Raw genomic sequence first — 13,589 nt, forward strand, 5'->3', positions numbered from 1 at the left:
ACTGGATTATTGATTGCTCCAGAATCTAGAAGATTCCAGACCCGGGGTATTGATGGCACAAATTGTACAGGGACAAGCAAACTGTGGCGCAGGAGCAAAGCGTTATGCCTTGCACTCATTCCTCCCTTGCTCCTGCTTGCTACCTGGTGAAGTACATAATATTTCTTTTCTCAAGTTTATATCACGGCCTTTCTTCTGTCATGGTACCTGAAGCGGCTTACACAGGATTCCTAGGAGGTTACTCATCCAGGCGCTGATCAGAACTAGAGCTGCTTAGCTTCAGTGAGCTGGGGGCCTCATGTGCCTTCAGATGATATTCTGGGCATACATATGTAGTGTGCATACATATGTATATAGTGTTCACAGAAGTACTTTTGGCTGTGTACATTTAGAGCACGCTGCTTCACTCAAAGAATCCTGGGAGCTGTCCTCACAGAACTATAATTCCCAGCACCCTTAACAAATTGCTGTTCCCATGATTCTTTGGGGGAAGTCAAATGTTGTAAATATATGGCATGCGCACAGCCATGGTCTTTTGGATTTGATATGTGGCATTCTTGACAATAAGGCCGGCCATCATTGCTGTAGATCCCTTGACGGAGTCCAGCCATCATTAAATGGCGCACAGCATAGAAAAATGACACAGAAAGCCAGCTATATTTTCATGATGGTAAGGGCAGCTCCTTTCTCTGCTCTCCCCCGATTTATTCTCCTTTGTTGTCTCCAGCCGCGTGGCCGTTTGCCAATGTCTCACGTTACCTCATCCGGTCAAGGCTTTTATTACACACATCACCATATAGGGTCATCACTGCCCAGAGGAAACACAACTCCATTTAAGGTCAATACATTCCAATACATTGTAAAGCTCAGAGTGCTGGTCACGAGGTCAGGAGGTACCTTGCAGTCTTACAAGACTCTGCCATGACTTTATGACTCCCACAATCCCTGAAGGACAAATTGATGATTAGAAGAAGCAGTGCTTTTTTTCTGGGGAGAAGCCGGGGTACGCATACCCCTAAACGTTTTGTGAATCTAACAGGAGAAGAAACTTTTTTTAAAAAAATTATTTTCTAGCACAGTGAATCGTCAGTTCTGTTGAACAGCACAGTGAACTGTCAGTTCCGTTGCTACCCTCGATGGCGGCCTCATTTCCCGTCATGGTGTTTCCTGAGTCTCAGATGGAAGCGAGCGTTTAATGTGTGAAGTAGGAGTTGGAATCAAGCAGGGTGATAGTTGTTACCACCTCCAATGGTGGCTTCATTTCCTGGTGATTTTCGTGAGTCAAAATGAGAGTACCCCTAAACATTATTTTAGGGGGAAAAAACACTATTAGAAGTATCATATAACTAAAGAAGTGATAAACTGAAAAAAGGAGGAGAGGAAAGGAGAGGCAAGAGGTGAGGTGAGGGAGACCCCTTAATATGCTTGCTTCTTTTAGTAGCATTAGCAGGTCATTCATCTTGTTCTAAGGTTTGTATGAGAATTACAGTTCAATCCTACGCATATCTTCTTGGAAATAAGCCCTGAATGGAGTTCCTGGGTAAGTGTGAATATGATAGCCTATTATCCTTGTGGCCTGTTTATTTTTTTACTAAACCAAAGATACTCAGGAGACACATGTAACCGTCTCTGTGTTCTCTCTCTCTCTCTCTCTCTCTCTCTCTCTCTTTCTCTTTCAAGAGGAATCATGGAAAGCTGTAATCAGGAGTGGGCCGCTGAATAAAATAGAAATTAACAATACACCCATCAAAAAACTATTGCGTGTATCTCCCATGCAATGCCTAGCTTGGCCCTGTGCATTGGCTATCATCCATCAAACCGATCAGTGAAAAAGCAATGATCTCGCCATCATCTTTGGTGTTCAGTCTGCAGCATATGGTACATGGCACCTTTCTGTGGGGTGGTGCTGAAGACTCATCAAGACACGAACACTTAATGGAACACCTGCTGCCGGGTGGCACTACAAACATTTTTCAATACCTGCGCCATGCCAGTGCTTAGAAATCTTCAGAGGTTTCTATCTGTTTAGTAACAAGAGTAAGAGTAGTCATAATCTACAGGCCTGTTCTTCCACGGATGGCAGTTGTGAACAGTTAGGAACCCAAGCCGCCTCTGGAACCCCAAGAGCAGCGAGGGATCCTCCAACTGCCATCTTACGCCCTTGGGAATCTCCCCTGCAGGCCCACCAGGTACCCAAGAGGAACTTTGCCTGCCAATCCATCATGTGCCCTCTCTTGCCATTGCTGCACCGATGGCAGCAGGCTGCCCTCTCGCCCCTCTCTGTCCTGCTCAACCCATTTCCCACCTGCCACGTTTTGCCTAGTAAAAGGAAAAGGGGCAGGGCTGGATTTAGGTTTGATGAGGCCCTAAGCTACAGAAGGTAACAGGGCCCTTTATATGTCCAGCTGTCCTTTGTCAACAACAAATTGTCACTGTTTTGTATGTGTTGAATATATGCTGTATGGTATACAGCGAGAAGCAAAGCTACAGGGAACCAGGCAGAGGGCCTTCTCGGTAGTGGCGCCCGCCCTGTAGAACGCCCTCCCATCAGATGTCAAAGAGATAAACTACCACCTGACATTCAGAAGACATCTGAAGGGAAGTTTTTAATGTGTGACATTTTAATGTATTTTTAATCTTTGTTGGAAGCTGCCTAGAGTGGCTGGAGAAACCCAGCCAGATGGGTGGGGTACAAATAATAATATATTATTATTATTATTATTATTATTATTAATTATTATTAATAATAATCTAATAGGTATCTAAAGCTATTTGCACATAACAAAATCTGTATTTTATCAAAGTAATTGGTGAACTGAAATACAATTAAGAAGTATATTAATAGTGAATTTTTGGGGGGGCCCTCAAGAGAGTGGGGCCCTAAGCTATAGTCTGTTTAGCTTATACGTAAATCCGGCACTGAAAAGGGGAAGAATAATAGTTTCTCTCCCTACCACCCACGGGAGGGGGGGTCCCTGAGGCGCCCTTCTCCCTTGCCGGCGCCCCTGAAAGCTGCAAGGCTGCGGAGTCTCTGCAGTTTCCTTTCCTTGCATTGAGTGCAGCTATGTGCGTTGCTACGGAAACTGCAGGGTTGGGGAAATAATAATAATAATAATAGCATTCTCCTCCAACTCCTCCTCCTCCTCCTCCTCCCCTGGGAGCCGAAGTTCCCGCAGCAGCAGCAGCAGCAAACCGCCAGAATAGCCTCCCCACTCCTCTCTCTTACCTTTGGGAGACCCAGCCCGGAGAGAGAATGAGGCAGGTATTCTGCAGTAGCGACAGCCGCCGCCGCCAGCCTACAGTTCTTTGGTAAAGCTCATGGTGCTGGCAGCTGAGCCGCTGCTGGGTGGAGAGAGAGAGAGACAGAGACGGGCTGCCCTATATCCAGAGTGAAAAGAAGAATTTGGACTTTGCTGTGTGCACAGGTGCTCTTCCCCTTTCTCCTGCTCTGTTCTTCTCTACAGGGGACCAAAACCAAAAATGCTCCCTAGTTTGTGCTGCGTCGTTTGTCCTCTTTCCCCCGCTCCCCCCTGATTTGCGTGTTCACACGTGATACTAACAGCGGCTCCCCCCCTCCAGCCCGACACGGTCGTGTGAATTACTTTGCTTTCTTTGTTTTTAAAGTGTTTTTGTTTAAATCGGCCTCTTTTCCCTTCGTGGGTTAAGCCTGACGCTCGTGCACGCCAAAGAGCAGCCACAGGTTTGTTTTGTTTTTTAGCGCTTTTAGTGTCGCGCGGGCGGGGACACTGTGGAGAAAAGCTGCAACTGGGCACCCGGGTTTCCTGAAGGGAAATGCCAAGAAGAAAGAAGAAGTCGGGGAGGGGGGGGTTGGATCTGCCCGAAGCCATTTGCAAAAGCAGCACAGGCATTTCTTGCCTGCTTCCACCCTGGCAAGAGGGCTGTGCTGGTCCAGGCATCTTGAAGGCTTGATATTTCCTCAGCAGAAGCTGAAAATGGGGGTGTTTGATACGAAGGGCCCTCAGAGGGGCTTAGTGCACTGATCTCTGTCCCTGACTTGAGCCAAATTATTCCTTCTAAAAGCAGCTGAGACAGACATCAGGAAATATTCAGAGGATGAGCTCCCTTGCCATTCCATCCCATGGTTTAAAGTGAATTTAAACCAGAACTCACCTGTTCCAGGATCATATGAAGTGGTCATATGATCAACATGCTCCTGAGGATATGCAGAGTGCTTTCACTTCATCACAGAGCAACCACAGTCAGACCCCCCCCCAAAGCCTCTGATGTGGCTTCTTGACAAGGTTGAGCCCTGAGACCTCTTGTAGAAATTAATCGCTGGGGTATATCTTATCAAGGTTGCAGTAAGAGTGTGTCTGGTAAATTAGGGGGTAAGCATGTGGATCAATTAAATGTGACACTGGTGGGGCTGCAGCTATGTCTTCATTTGCAGTGAGAGACAGCATCCTGAGGGGAGTGAAGAATGAACTGTTTTCTCTTCAGACTGCATGTGGAGGAATGGCAATTTTTAATGCTTCACTATGTAAAAAAAAAAGAGAAAGGGGAAAATGCCTCCCTGCAAGTAGAAAACTAGTTAAGCAAAAACCTTTCTTCCCTGATGTGCTTATTTTCTGCTTGCAAGGATTTTCAACATGGGTTGCTTTACCTGCTGTCTGAAATGGTACAGTCCACTCTAACATCTTGCTGCTCTGTCATTCTGTTCTGCTGCGTCTGTGGTAGAAGGGAGATCTGAAATCATGCAACTACAAAAAGAGCAATTCAGCAATAAAGTTATTTTGTGTCTCACAGCTCTGTGCTCAAGTCCCACTATCCCCAGTTCCTGCCCACTATCTCTGGGCCCAATAAAATACTGCCAGATGAAAGCTTTTATTCCCCCCCCCCCCAATACCTGATGATAATGTCCTCCTCCTCTCCATTTTTGCATGCCACCTGTTGCTGAGCTTTGGCCACTTTGGAGACTTGCGGTCCACCTCACGGCTGATTTTGAGGATGAATAAGATGGCATAGAAGAATGGGGAAAAGCGAGGGGAGTGAAGACTCCTGGAGAAAAACAACATGTTGCCTTGTTCCAGTGACTACAAAGCTGGATGCTGAGACTACAAAGTTGGGAAAAGTGGGGGTTGGGGTTGGGTTTCTTTATTCTGCTCAGTCACTGTTACTGCTTTACACTTGTAGACTAAGCATATAGGATAAGAAACTCCTGATGGCATTACCATTCTCCGGAGAGTGGCGAGAACTGGTTGCCTAGCACAAGTTGCTCTTTAAATTGCATTGAAATTGACACCTTAGGGAGGCACTAAGAGCATCTCTGGTACTTTCAGGCAGAGAGATACCATTGGTGGTGGTCCCAGTGTGCCCGTCTTGGTTGACTGTGTGTGTACACATGCAGTACGCGTACTGCAAACAGGGATTTTGACAGGTCTGCAGGAGAGAGAGGCGGTAGGGAGAATAAAGCCTGTTCCTTGCTGAACCAACAGGTGTGCAGGCCAAAGGCTCCGTTCAAAGGAGGAATCGGAAGACGTGGGTCGAAGCAGGGCCATGAGCAGTCCCAGTGCCAAGCCAACATGCCTGTCGCAGCCGGTGGTGAAGAGCGTGATGGTGTATCGCAACGGAGATCCGTTCTTCCCAGGGCGCCGAGTGATCATCCACGAGAAGAAGGTGTCCAGCTTTGATGTCTTCCTAAAAGAAGTGACCGGTGGGGTGAATGCTCCCTTTGGGGCCGTGCGGAATATCTACACGCCCCGCGGTGGCCACCGCGTCCGACAGCTAGATGAGATTCAGAGCGGAGAGCACTATGTCGCCGGTGGCAGGGAGGCCTTCAAGAAACTCAAGTGAGTACAGTGGTACCTCGGGTTGCAGACGCTTCAGATTACAGACTCCGCTAAACCCAGAAATAGTACCTCGGGTTAAGCAGTGGCGGCGTGGTGGCAGCGGGAGGCCCCATTAGCTAAAGTGGTACCTCAGGTTAAGAACAGTTTCAGGTTAAGAATGGACCTCCAAAACTAATTAAGTTCTTAACCAGAGGTACCAAAATGGCCTGGAAACTTTAACTTTATGTGCTCTTTTTAAAGGCACTATCCAGATGCCTCAAAAATTAGAATCAACGTAAGCACTGAGGCTTTTTGCAGCTTGAAAGGTATTTTTGTTTCATTTGCCCAGTCCCCTTATCCCCTGTGCACATTTCCTGCAAGGTGCTTCTATCATTTCAACATGAAATCTTTGTCCCTGAGGAGAAAAAAACAACAATTGACAGAAAAAGCTTCAGGTTGTTCAAACATTATTAACTTCATCAATGGACACATGAAGCTATTTTGTGGTATTTGGTAATCGTATCTGACATTTCTGTGTCTCGGGTTCTATGTGTGCTTTGGCTCTGTTCCAGTAAACGTGGAATGCAGAGAAATATAACCTAGTCCTGGGCATGCTCAGATGTAAGTCCTGCTTTGTTTTATAGGGCCTTCTCCCAGGTAAGGATTGCAGCCTTAATGGTTATGTTAATGAAGCACAGGTAATCTCTATTAAAATAATAAAACTTGGGGATATTCTTGGGTAAATGATGGTATAGGAATCATTGAAGATATTTTTGTCACTCAATGCTCTGCCTTTATTTATTTATTTATTTATTTATTTATTTATTTATTTATTTTACAATGCTCTACCTTTTAGCCTCCAGCCCCACACTTGCAGCTGCATAAGCTTAGAACAAATGGCTAAATATACAACTAATTTGTGTGGCAGAATTCAACATTTTAGCCATAGAATCATAGAATTGTAGAGTTGGAAGGGACACAGCAATGAAGACGAATGAGTTTGCTGGCCAGTGTAAACTGAAGTGGGATCTGTAGACTAGACTTTCTCAAAAGTTGTAATTAAGGACATTGTATATAATTGTTTTAAAGGTCATTTTTATGTGAAGATAAATATATGTAGGATGCAGAGTGTGTGTCAGTGCTTTGTAGATGTACAAAGAGCTGCACCCCCAGATGTACAGAGCTGTTCCTTTTCTTAGGCACAGGAGAAGTCATAGGAGACACTGGGTGGATTTACACACAGGGAAAAAACGTTATAAATAAGTCAGAAATTAGATTGTTATAGCAAAATAAAAAACCCCTATAGAAAAACGTGTCTAAAAAATACCTGCTCTCTGGCACCATCTGGTGTTGCATGTTTATAGCACATTCAAATGGTTGTTTCTTTATGAATGTAGCTGAGTCCTTAGCAACTTTTGAAATTCCAGGAATTCAGTGAGACAGTTTAAAAAAAGCTTTGCATAAAATTGTATCCATTTTCCATTTGTCTTTAGCTGCTGGCAGGGCATATCAATTAGTTACTAGGCGATGCCATTTTTAAATACAGAGTGCTATCATGAAACCAAAAAGGGACATGGGTGGCGCTGTGGTCTAAACCACTGAGCCTGGGGCTTGCCAATCGGAAGGTCGGTGATTCGAATCCCCACGACAGGGTGAGCTCCTGTTGTTCGGTCCCAGCTTCTGCCAACCTAGCAGTTCGAAAGCACGTCAAAGTGCAAGTAGATAAATAGGTACTGCTCTGACCGGAAGGTAAATGGCGTTTCCGTGTGCTGCTCTGGTTTCAGCAGAAGCAGCTTAGTCATGCTGGCCACATGACCCGGAAAAAATTGTCTGCGGACAAACGTCTTGGCCAGTAAAGCAAGATGAGTGCTGCAACCCCAGAGCCGTTCGTGACTGGACTTAACTGTCAGGGGTCCTTTACCTTTACCTTTTTATCATGAAACCATGCCTATCAAAACTTAAGAGTCCCAACCAATCTTTTCTGTGCCATCATTGCAGCCCTTAGAGTTCTTTAATTTAGGTCAGGCTTCCTCGCCTCGGCCCTCCAGATGTTTTTGGCCTACAACTCCCATGATTCCTAGCTAGCAGGACCAGTGGTCAGGGATGATGGGAATTGTAGTCTCAAAACATCTGGAGGGCCAAGGTTGAGGAAGCCTGATTTAGGGTATGGCTAATCCCATCTCTCTGTGTTACTGTGCCCTGTTCATCTTTACTAAAATAATGTAGAACTTGCACCATGATTCAGTTATTGTGAGCAGTGCCTGCTAGGGTTTCTTGGTTTTTCAGCTTCTTGATTTCTCATTTTCTTTACTATCATTAGCAAAACATTCTAATTTGCTCAGGCACAGATAGTAAAGGGTTTCCTCCCTGTCTGCTGATGAACACTATTGGGGTTTAAAGGCAGTGTATACTATCTGGGCTGCAAACGTATAGCATGCTTACTATCTCAGAAATAAGACCATTAAACTCAGTTGGACTTATTTGGAGTAGATGTGTATATGGTTGCACTTTGAATGTTTTTGTTTAATAAATAAATATGTCTCACATATGAATCATTCCCCCCCATCTTGCTCTCATCTAACCACTATCAGATTGTGGGTCTTTTTGAAGTCAAAGTAGCATCACCCATGCACAAAAAGGAGATACTCAGCAGGCCTGGGGCATTCCCAAGATTGGCAGATGTAAATGCACTGTCTCTCTCTGTGTGTATTTGTATATTTGGTGGAGACCACCAAACAGTCCAAGAAGGACTGTGCATACTGAAATGTTGACTGCCTATGGTGGATGGAGGTGAGATGGAATGGAGTTTCCTGTAAAGGGATATGACACTCTGGCTGGAACCCTGAACATGAAGGCATGCTCTACACCACTGTAGGTTACTCTTGTACATAACCTATATTCCTTTTGTTGATTTGCAGCTACTTGGACATTGGAGAACTGAAGAAAAGGCCTATGGAAATAAGTAATGAGGTAAAGTAATTTATACATTAAAACAAACTAGTATCAGTCTGTATTATACTTGAGTCTAGGGAAATGAAAACAAAGCAAAGTTTTATTGAATCAGCTACAATCCTGAAATCACTTACCGGGTGGGTGGGTGTGTATATCATTGAACGCAGTGGTGCTTGCTTTTGAGTAGACACTGTAAGAGCCACCCTAACAGCTTGAGAGAGATCTAGACAGACAACTCCACTCACTTAAAACTTCTAACACAACTGCTCTAGATCTGCTTTGCCCCAGACTTCCACTTGGTTTCTCTTAAAGAGGCAGTAACTTATTAATGATCTGATGAAGTGGATTGCAGGCAATGAATTTGTCATGTGCCATAAGACTCTTTGCATTCACATGCATTGGTAGCTGATTGTCAGGGTTGGAGTCAGACGCAGGTCAGCATGAAAGACTCAGGGCTCTGTTGTCAGGGAAGTTAACTATTCAAGGAAATGGCATACAACTCAGCAACCATTTCCAGGAGGATTGCCAGGACTGAAGGTCCCTGCCTTCCACCCTTTCTAAGGCTCCTCGTCTCCTGGATGTTTCCCAAGCAGTCTCAAACTGTGTCTCCTCCGCTCTCATTAACCTGCATGATATTGGAGACTGGGGAGAGCAGAGCTTGTTGCAGCAGGAGTTGGAGACTCCCTGGATTCTTCAGCAGCCTTTTTCCCTGCCCCCTGCTTTAGTCTCAGAATCTGAACTGCTCTCTGCCACGAGCTCTTCCTGCTCACTAAACCCTGTTGCCCCACCAGCATCCAGCCCCTCTTCCCAATCTTCTCCCTCTGACCTCTCCTCAGTGCCCCACCACCAATCCCCTGGCTCTGAGCCTTCCTCCTCGGGGGTTTCCCTTCGGGGTTCCCAGCTGGTGCCTCCCACCACTTGTCTTCATCCAGCATTGTTAACAGACCCTAATCCAATTGTATACTCCTAATCCAATAATCATGTTTCACAACTACAGGAAACAGAACACATGAATTTTGCCTCTGGAAACCCCTGCAACTTGTAATCCTGTAATATTTGGGAGCTCAGACCATAATTTTAGTTCAAAACTGTTATTAGTGGCAACCATTTTTTGGTGTGATATATGAACTTTCTAGTTAGTTTATGCTAACTCAGCATCTATTTTAAAGTTAAAATCCAGTGTCTTCTGGATCATTTGTTTGTGTTTGTTTTTTCTTTGTTGCTGTGGATCCCTTGTCTTATTCACGGAACCAATTTCCCTGGAGAAAATACTATAAAGAAGAGTGAAAGGCAGGCTGCACTGTTCTAACAGAATTGTTAGTATAGTTCATGGTCATTTAACGCAGCTATAAAATAGGAAATTAATATTTTACAGTGATTATTTCCTGCAAGTGAGACAGTCTAATTATATAGTATCAGTAATTCTAATTCCACCAGCATGTTCTGCTTAGTACATGAACCAAACTTACATCAGTGAAATCTTTGAATGGATTTCATTGCTAGAGAGAATACAATTTTTGATGGAGTGTGTAATGTAGAATGAAGATGCATATTCAGAAACAGGGAATTAATAACACCTAAACTATTCATATGTACGTGCCATAATAGGTTAAAAAGTATAGGACCCTGGAACGTTAAGTACAGCCAAAGGTGACTTATGGGGTGCGGCGCTCATCTTGCTTTAGGCCGAGGGAGCCAACATTTGTCCACAGACAGCTTTCCGGGTCATGTGGCTAGCATGACTAAACCAATTCTGGCGCAATGGAACACCATGATGGAAGGTAGAGTGTAAGGAAATGCCATTTACCTTCCCGCCGCAGCGGTACCTATTTATCTACTTGCACTGGTGTTCTTTTAAACTGCTACATTGGCAGAAGCTGGGACAGAGCAATGAGCGCTCACCTTGTTGCGCGGATTCAAACTGCCAACCTTCCGATCAGCAAGCCCAAGAGGCTCAGTAGTTTAGACCACAGTGCCCAAGTTAACACACCCTTAACTTAGATTTGTTTAGAAAAGAGGCTAATTTGAGGCTCGAGTTAAAAGTGAGGATAATGTAAGTGCTCTTTCCTTACCATTTTTATTTTTAGGAATAACATGCACATTGTCTTTGATTTGTAGATTGCCTTTGCAATTCAGCTCTTACATTTTGCTTATATTTGGGAATCCTACTGGCTGTGACATTTAAAGGCAGGGAAGAATTTTCATTGATGTCTCTTTGGCTTGTGATCCTAGGGTGTTTTTAAAAACTAACCATATTTTGTAGCGAGTGACTTGGCTGACTTCTTTTAGTACTGTAATCTGGAAGTATCAGCCCTGCAGGCACCTTGTGAGTTTATGAAATCCAAATAATGTGGGTTGATCTGTGGTAGGATTGTTTTATCTTAATCTGTATGCAGCAGGTTGTTTCAAATGACTTTTTGATCGCTTTCAGCTGTCTGATTCATTGAACGTTTTCCTCAATCTCTTCTCCTCTATGTTACATTACAGTCTTCAACATTCCTTCCTGGAAGTAGGTTCCACTGAAATCAATGATACCCCCCCCCCCGGATAAATATGTAGGATTCAGGTATAAATTTCCAAGTCTTCTCTGAAAGTATAAAGGGAGCGATTTAAAAAAAAGAATGTGATGCGCCAAATGGTACAATAGTTTTTGTACTTGTGTAGTGAATGTACAGTGGCACCTCAGAATCTGTTCCAGAAGCCTGTTCGACTTCCAAAATGTTCAAAAACCAAGGCGTGGTTTCCGATTGGGTGCAGGAAGTTCCTGCAGCCAACTGGAAGCCGCGGAAGCTGTGTCGGATGTTCGGGTTCCAAAGAACATTCGCAAACCGAAACACTGACTTCCGAGCTTGCGGTGTTTGGGTTGGGAGCCAAAACGTTTGACTCGCAAGGTGTTCGCGAACCAACTGTATTGAATATGTACAACCCTAGCGTTAGCTAAGCCTCACATATATTTACTAAAGTGGTTAGATGGAAGTGCAATCCTGTGCAACTCAGAACTCACAATTCTATTCCCCCCCAATACCGTTTTGTTCCTTTTGAGGAAGCAAGAGGAGTAGAATTGTTTAGCTGGACCTCTTTTTCTTGCATGAAGTGGTAGCTAGAAGAGGAAACAGGACTGGACAGCATATCAAATGAATCTTCACTAAATCAAGATTTCCCCATGCAGTAATTTCAGTCATTGCCATTAGATAACGACATGTAAAAAATTCTATTTGTTTTACTGCGTCTTTCATTACAAAGCACACTGTACGTTCACATTCCATGAAATACATTTTCAGTAGTGTCTTAAGTCTTCTTAATTTAGGCAGCATTCCAAAACCCACTTTTAAGCCACGTTGAACTCAATGGGACTTCAGAGTAGGCGTGTAGAGGGTTGTCCTGGGAACATCTTTTCTTTAAGAGGTTGATGCAAAGATCCAGAACAGGGATCTCCTGTATTTATAGTGAAGTAAATTATGTGCTGACAACTTTACTATCTAGGATAAGTAAACATTTCAGAAAAAAGATTCGTTAAAAACAGTGAGGCTTGATTTATGAAGTATTTGCGTTCTATTAAAAGGGCAATCCATTGTGTTTTATGGGAATGTAGTATTGTAGAATAAAAACAACTCATACTTAAAAAGGAGAACCAATAGCTTTATTTCTTGCTGGTTGAGTGACCCGGCTCCTGAAGCACTGGATTTAGCATCTCAAAACTCTGGAAGAGCATAGCTCTCCAAGTTGTTTGATAGTTAGTATCTTGGTAACCTAATTAGCACAACACGCCATACAAACACTGTTATTCTTCTGAAATGAATACCTTGAGGATTCAATGCAACGTTGACCAGAAAGCCTGTGAAAACAAAGATGATGCTCCTGGTTTACACATGTTTTGCTAATTGCAACCGTGTCCTTCAGAAAGATAATGGCCAAACATTCTAATTCTGTGTATAGCAGGAGTGGGGAGCCTTGGACCTGGAGGCTAAATGTGGCCCTCCAGGAATCTCTGTCTCACCCTTGGAACTTTCCCCAGGCCATGTCCTACAATAGCACTGCTCTACACCTGCCTCAGGTGTTTTTGCCTGGTGAGAATATGTCCATCAACTGCAATAATGCCCCTAGCTTTCACGGATGGTCGAGGGGTATAGAAACATGTGGCTTATGTTGTTGGAATGTAGGCTACTGTACAAAGGTAAATATGTAGCTCCACCTACTTTTTGCCCATCGTTCCACCCATCACTGACCTGTGGGCTACGCATGAGGAAATGAAGCCTTTGGGTTGAAAATGTTTCTTCATGCCAATCTGTGGTTATACCAATGAATACAGTCCAGCCCATTCCCAACAAGAGGCAACGCTGGTACAAGAATGTCTGTGTACACAGATAACCCTTTTTACCCGGCATACCCCTAGGATTTCTGCCAAGTGGTTGCAGAGGTACACATGTGCAGACAGAATGATCCTGCACTTTGTGCTAATACAGCTCCCTATGCATGCTCAGAAGGAAACAGGCTATGGTTGTGACAGGGGAGGTGTGGAGAAGAAGCTCTGCTGGTAAGCAGCTTGGGGAAAGGAATTAGTGTTTCTGTGTAGTCTACTGAATGTTTATATGCATGTTTTGCAGACATCTGACATTAATTCCTATGTTTGGCAATAAGCTTGCTTAGACCTCCTCATTTTCTGTAATTTGTCCTTGTCATTGTAACCAAAGAGTAGGCCAACATCTCTCTCTCTCCCCCTCTCTCTATGCATATATGTAAAAACAAGATGCAAATGGGTGAGAAGAGGGGTTAACTCACAGATCAGTCTGTGAAATCTTGATAAGAGAGACTAGATTTCTTCTGTTAGTGATGCAAACATCCACATAC

General features: G+C 44.0%; 2 protein-coding genes across 6 annotated transcripts in view; one reads left to right on the plus strand and one right to left on the minus strand.

Moving 5' to 3' along the window:
• Positions 1-13,589, minus strand: part of NRSN1 (neurensin 1) — a 197,754-nt gene that overhangs the window by 123,384 nt on the left and 60,781 nt on the right. The gene's annotated exons all lie outside the window — the stretch shown is intronic.
• The window catches only part of DCDC2 (doublecortin domain containing 2), a 46,809-nt gene continuing 35,447 nt past the window's right edge, over positions 2,228-13,589 (plus strand). For 2 of the 5 annotated variants that reach the window (XM_053396749.1, XM_053396751.1), the window contains exons 1-3: positions 2,228-2,380; positions 5,457-5,810; positions 8,708-8,759. In XM_053396749.1, coding sequence (XP_053252724.1) covers positions 5,518-5,810; positions 8,708-8,759 — 345 coding nt within the window. In that variant the 5' untranslated portion in view covers positions 2,228-2,380; positions 5,457-5,517. Of the gene's footprint in view, positions 2,381-3,094; positions 3,426-3,448; positions 3,701-5,456; positions 5,811-8,707; positions 8,760-13,589 lie in introns of those variants that run through there. The other 3 variants (XM_053396750.1, XM_053396752.1, XM_053396753.1) reach the window with 3 other exon arrangements.

This window comes from Podarcis raffonei, chromosome 7 (genome assembly GCF_027172205.1).
Source record: "Podarcis raffonei isolate rPodRaf1 chromosome 7, rPodRaf1.pri, whole genome shotgun sequence".
Classification (NCBI taxonomy): Eukaryota; Metazoa; Chordata; class Lepidosauria; order Squamata; family Lacertidae; genus Podarcis; species Podarcis raffonei.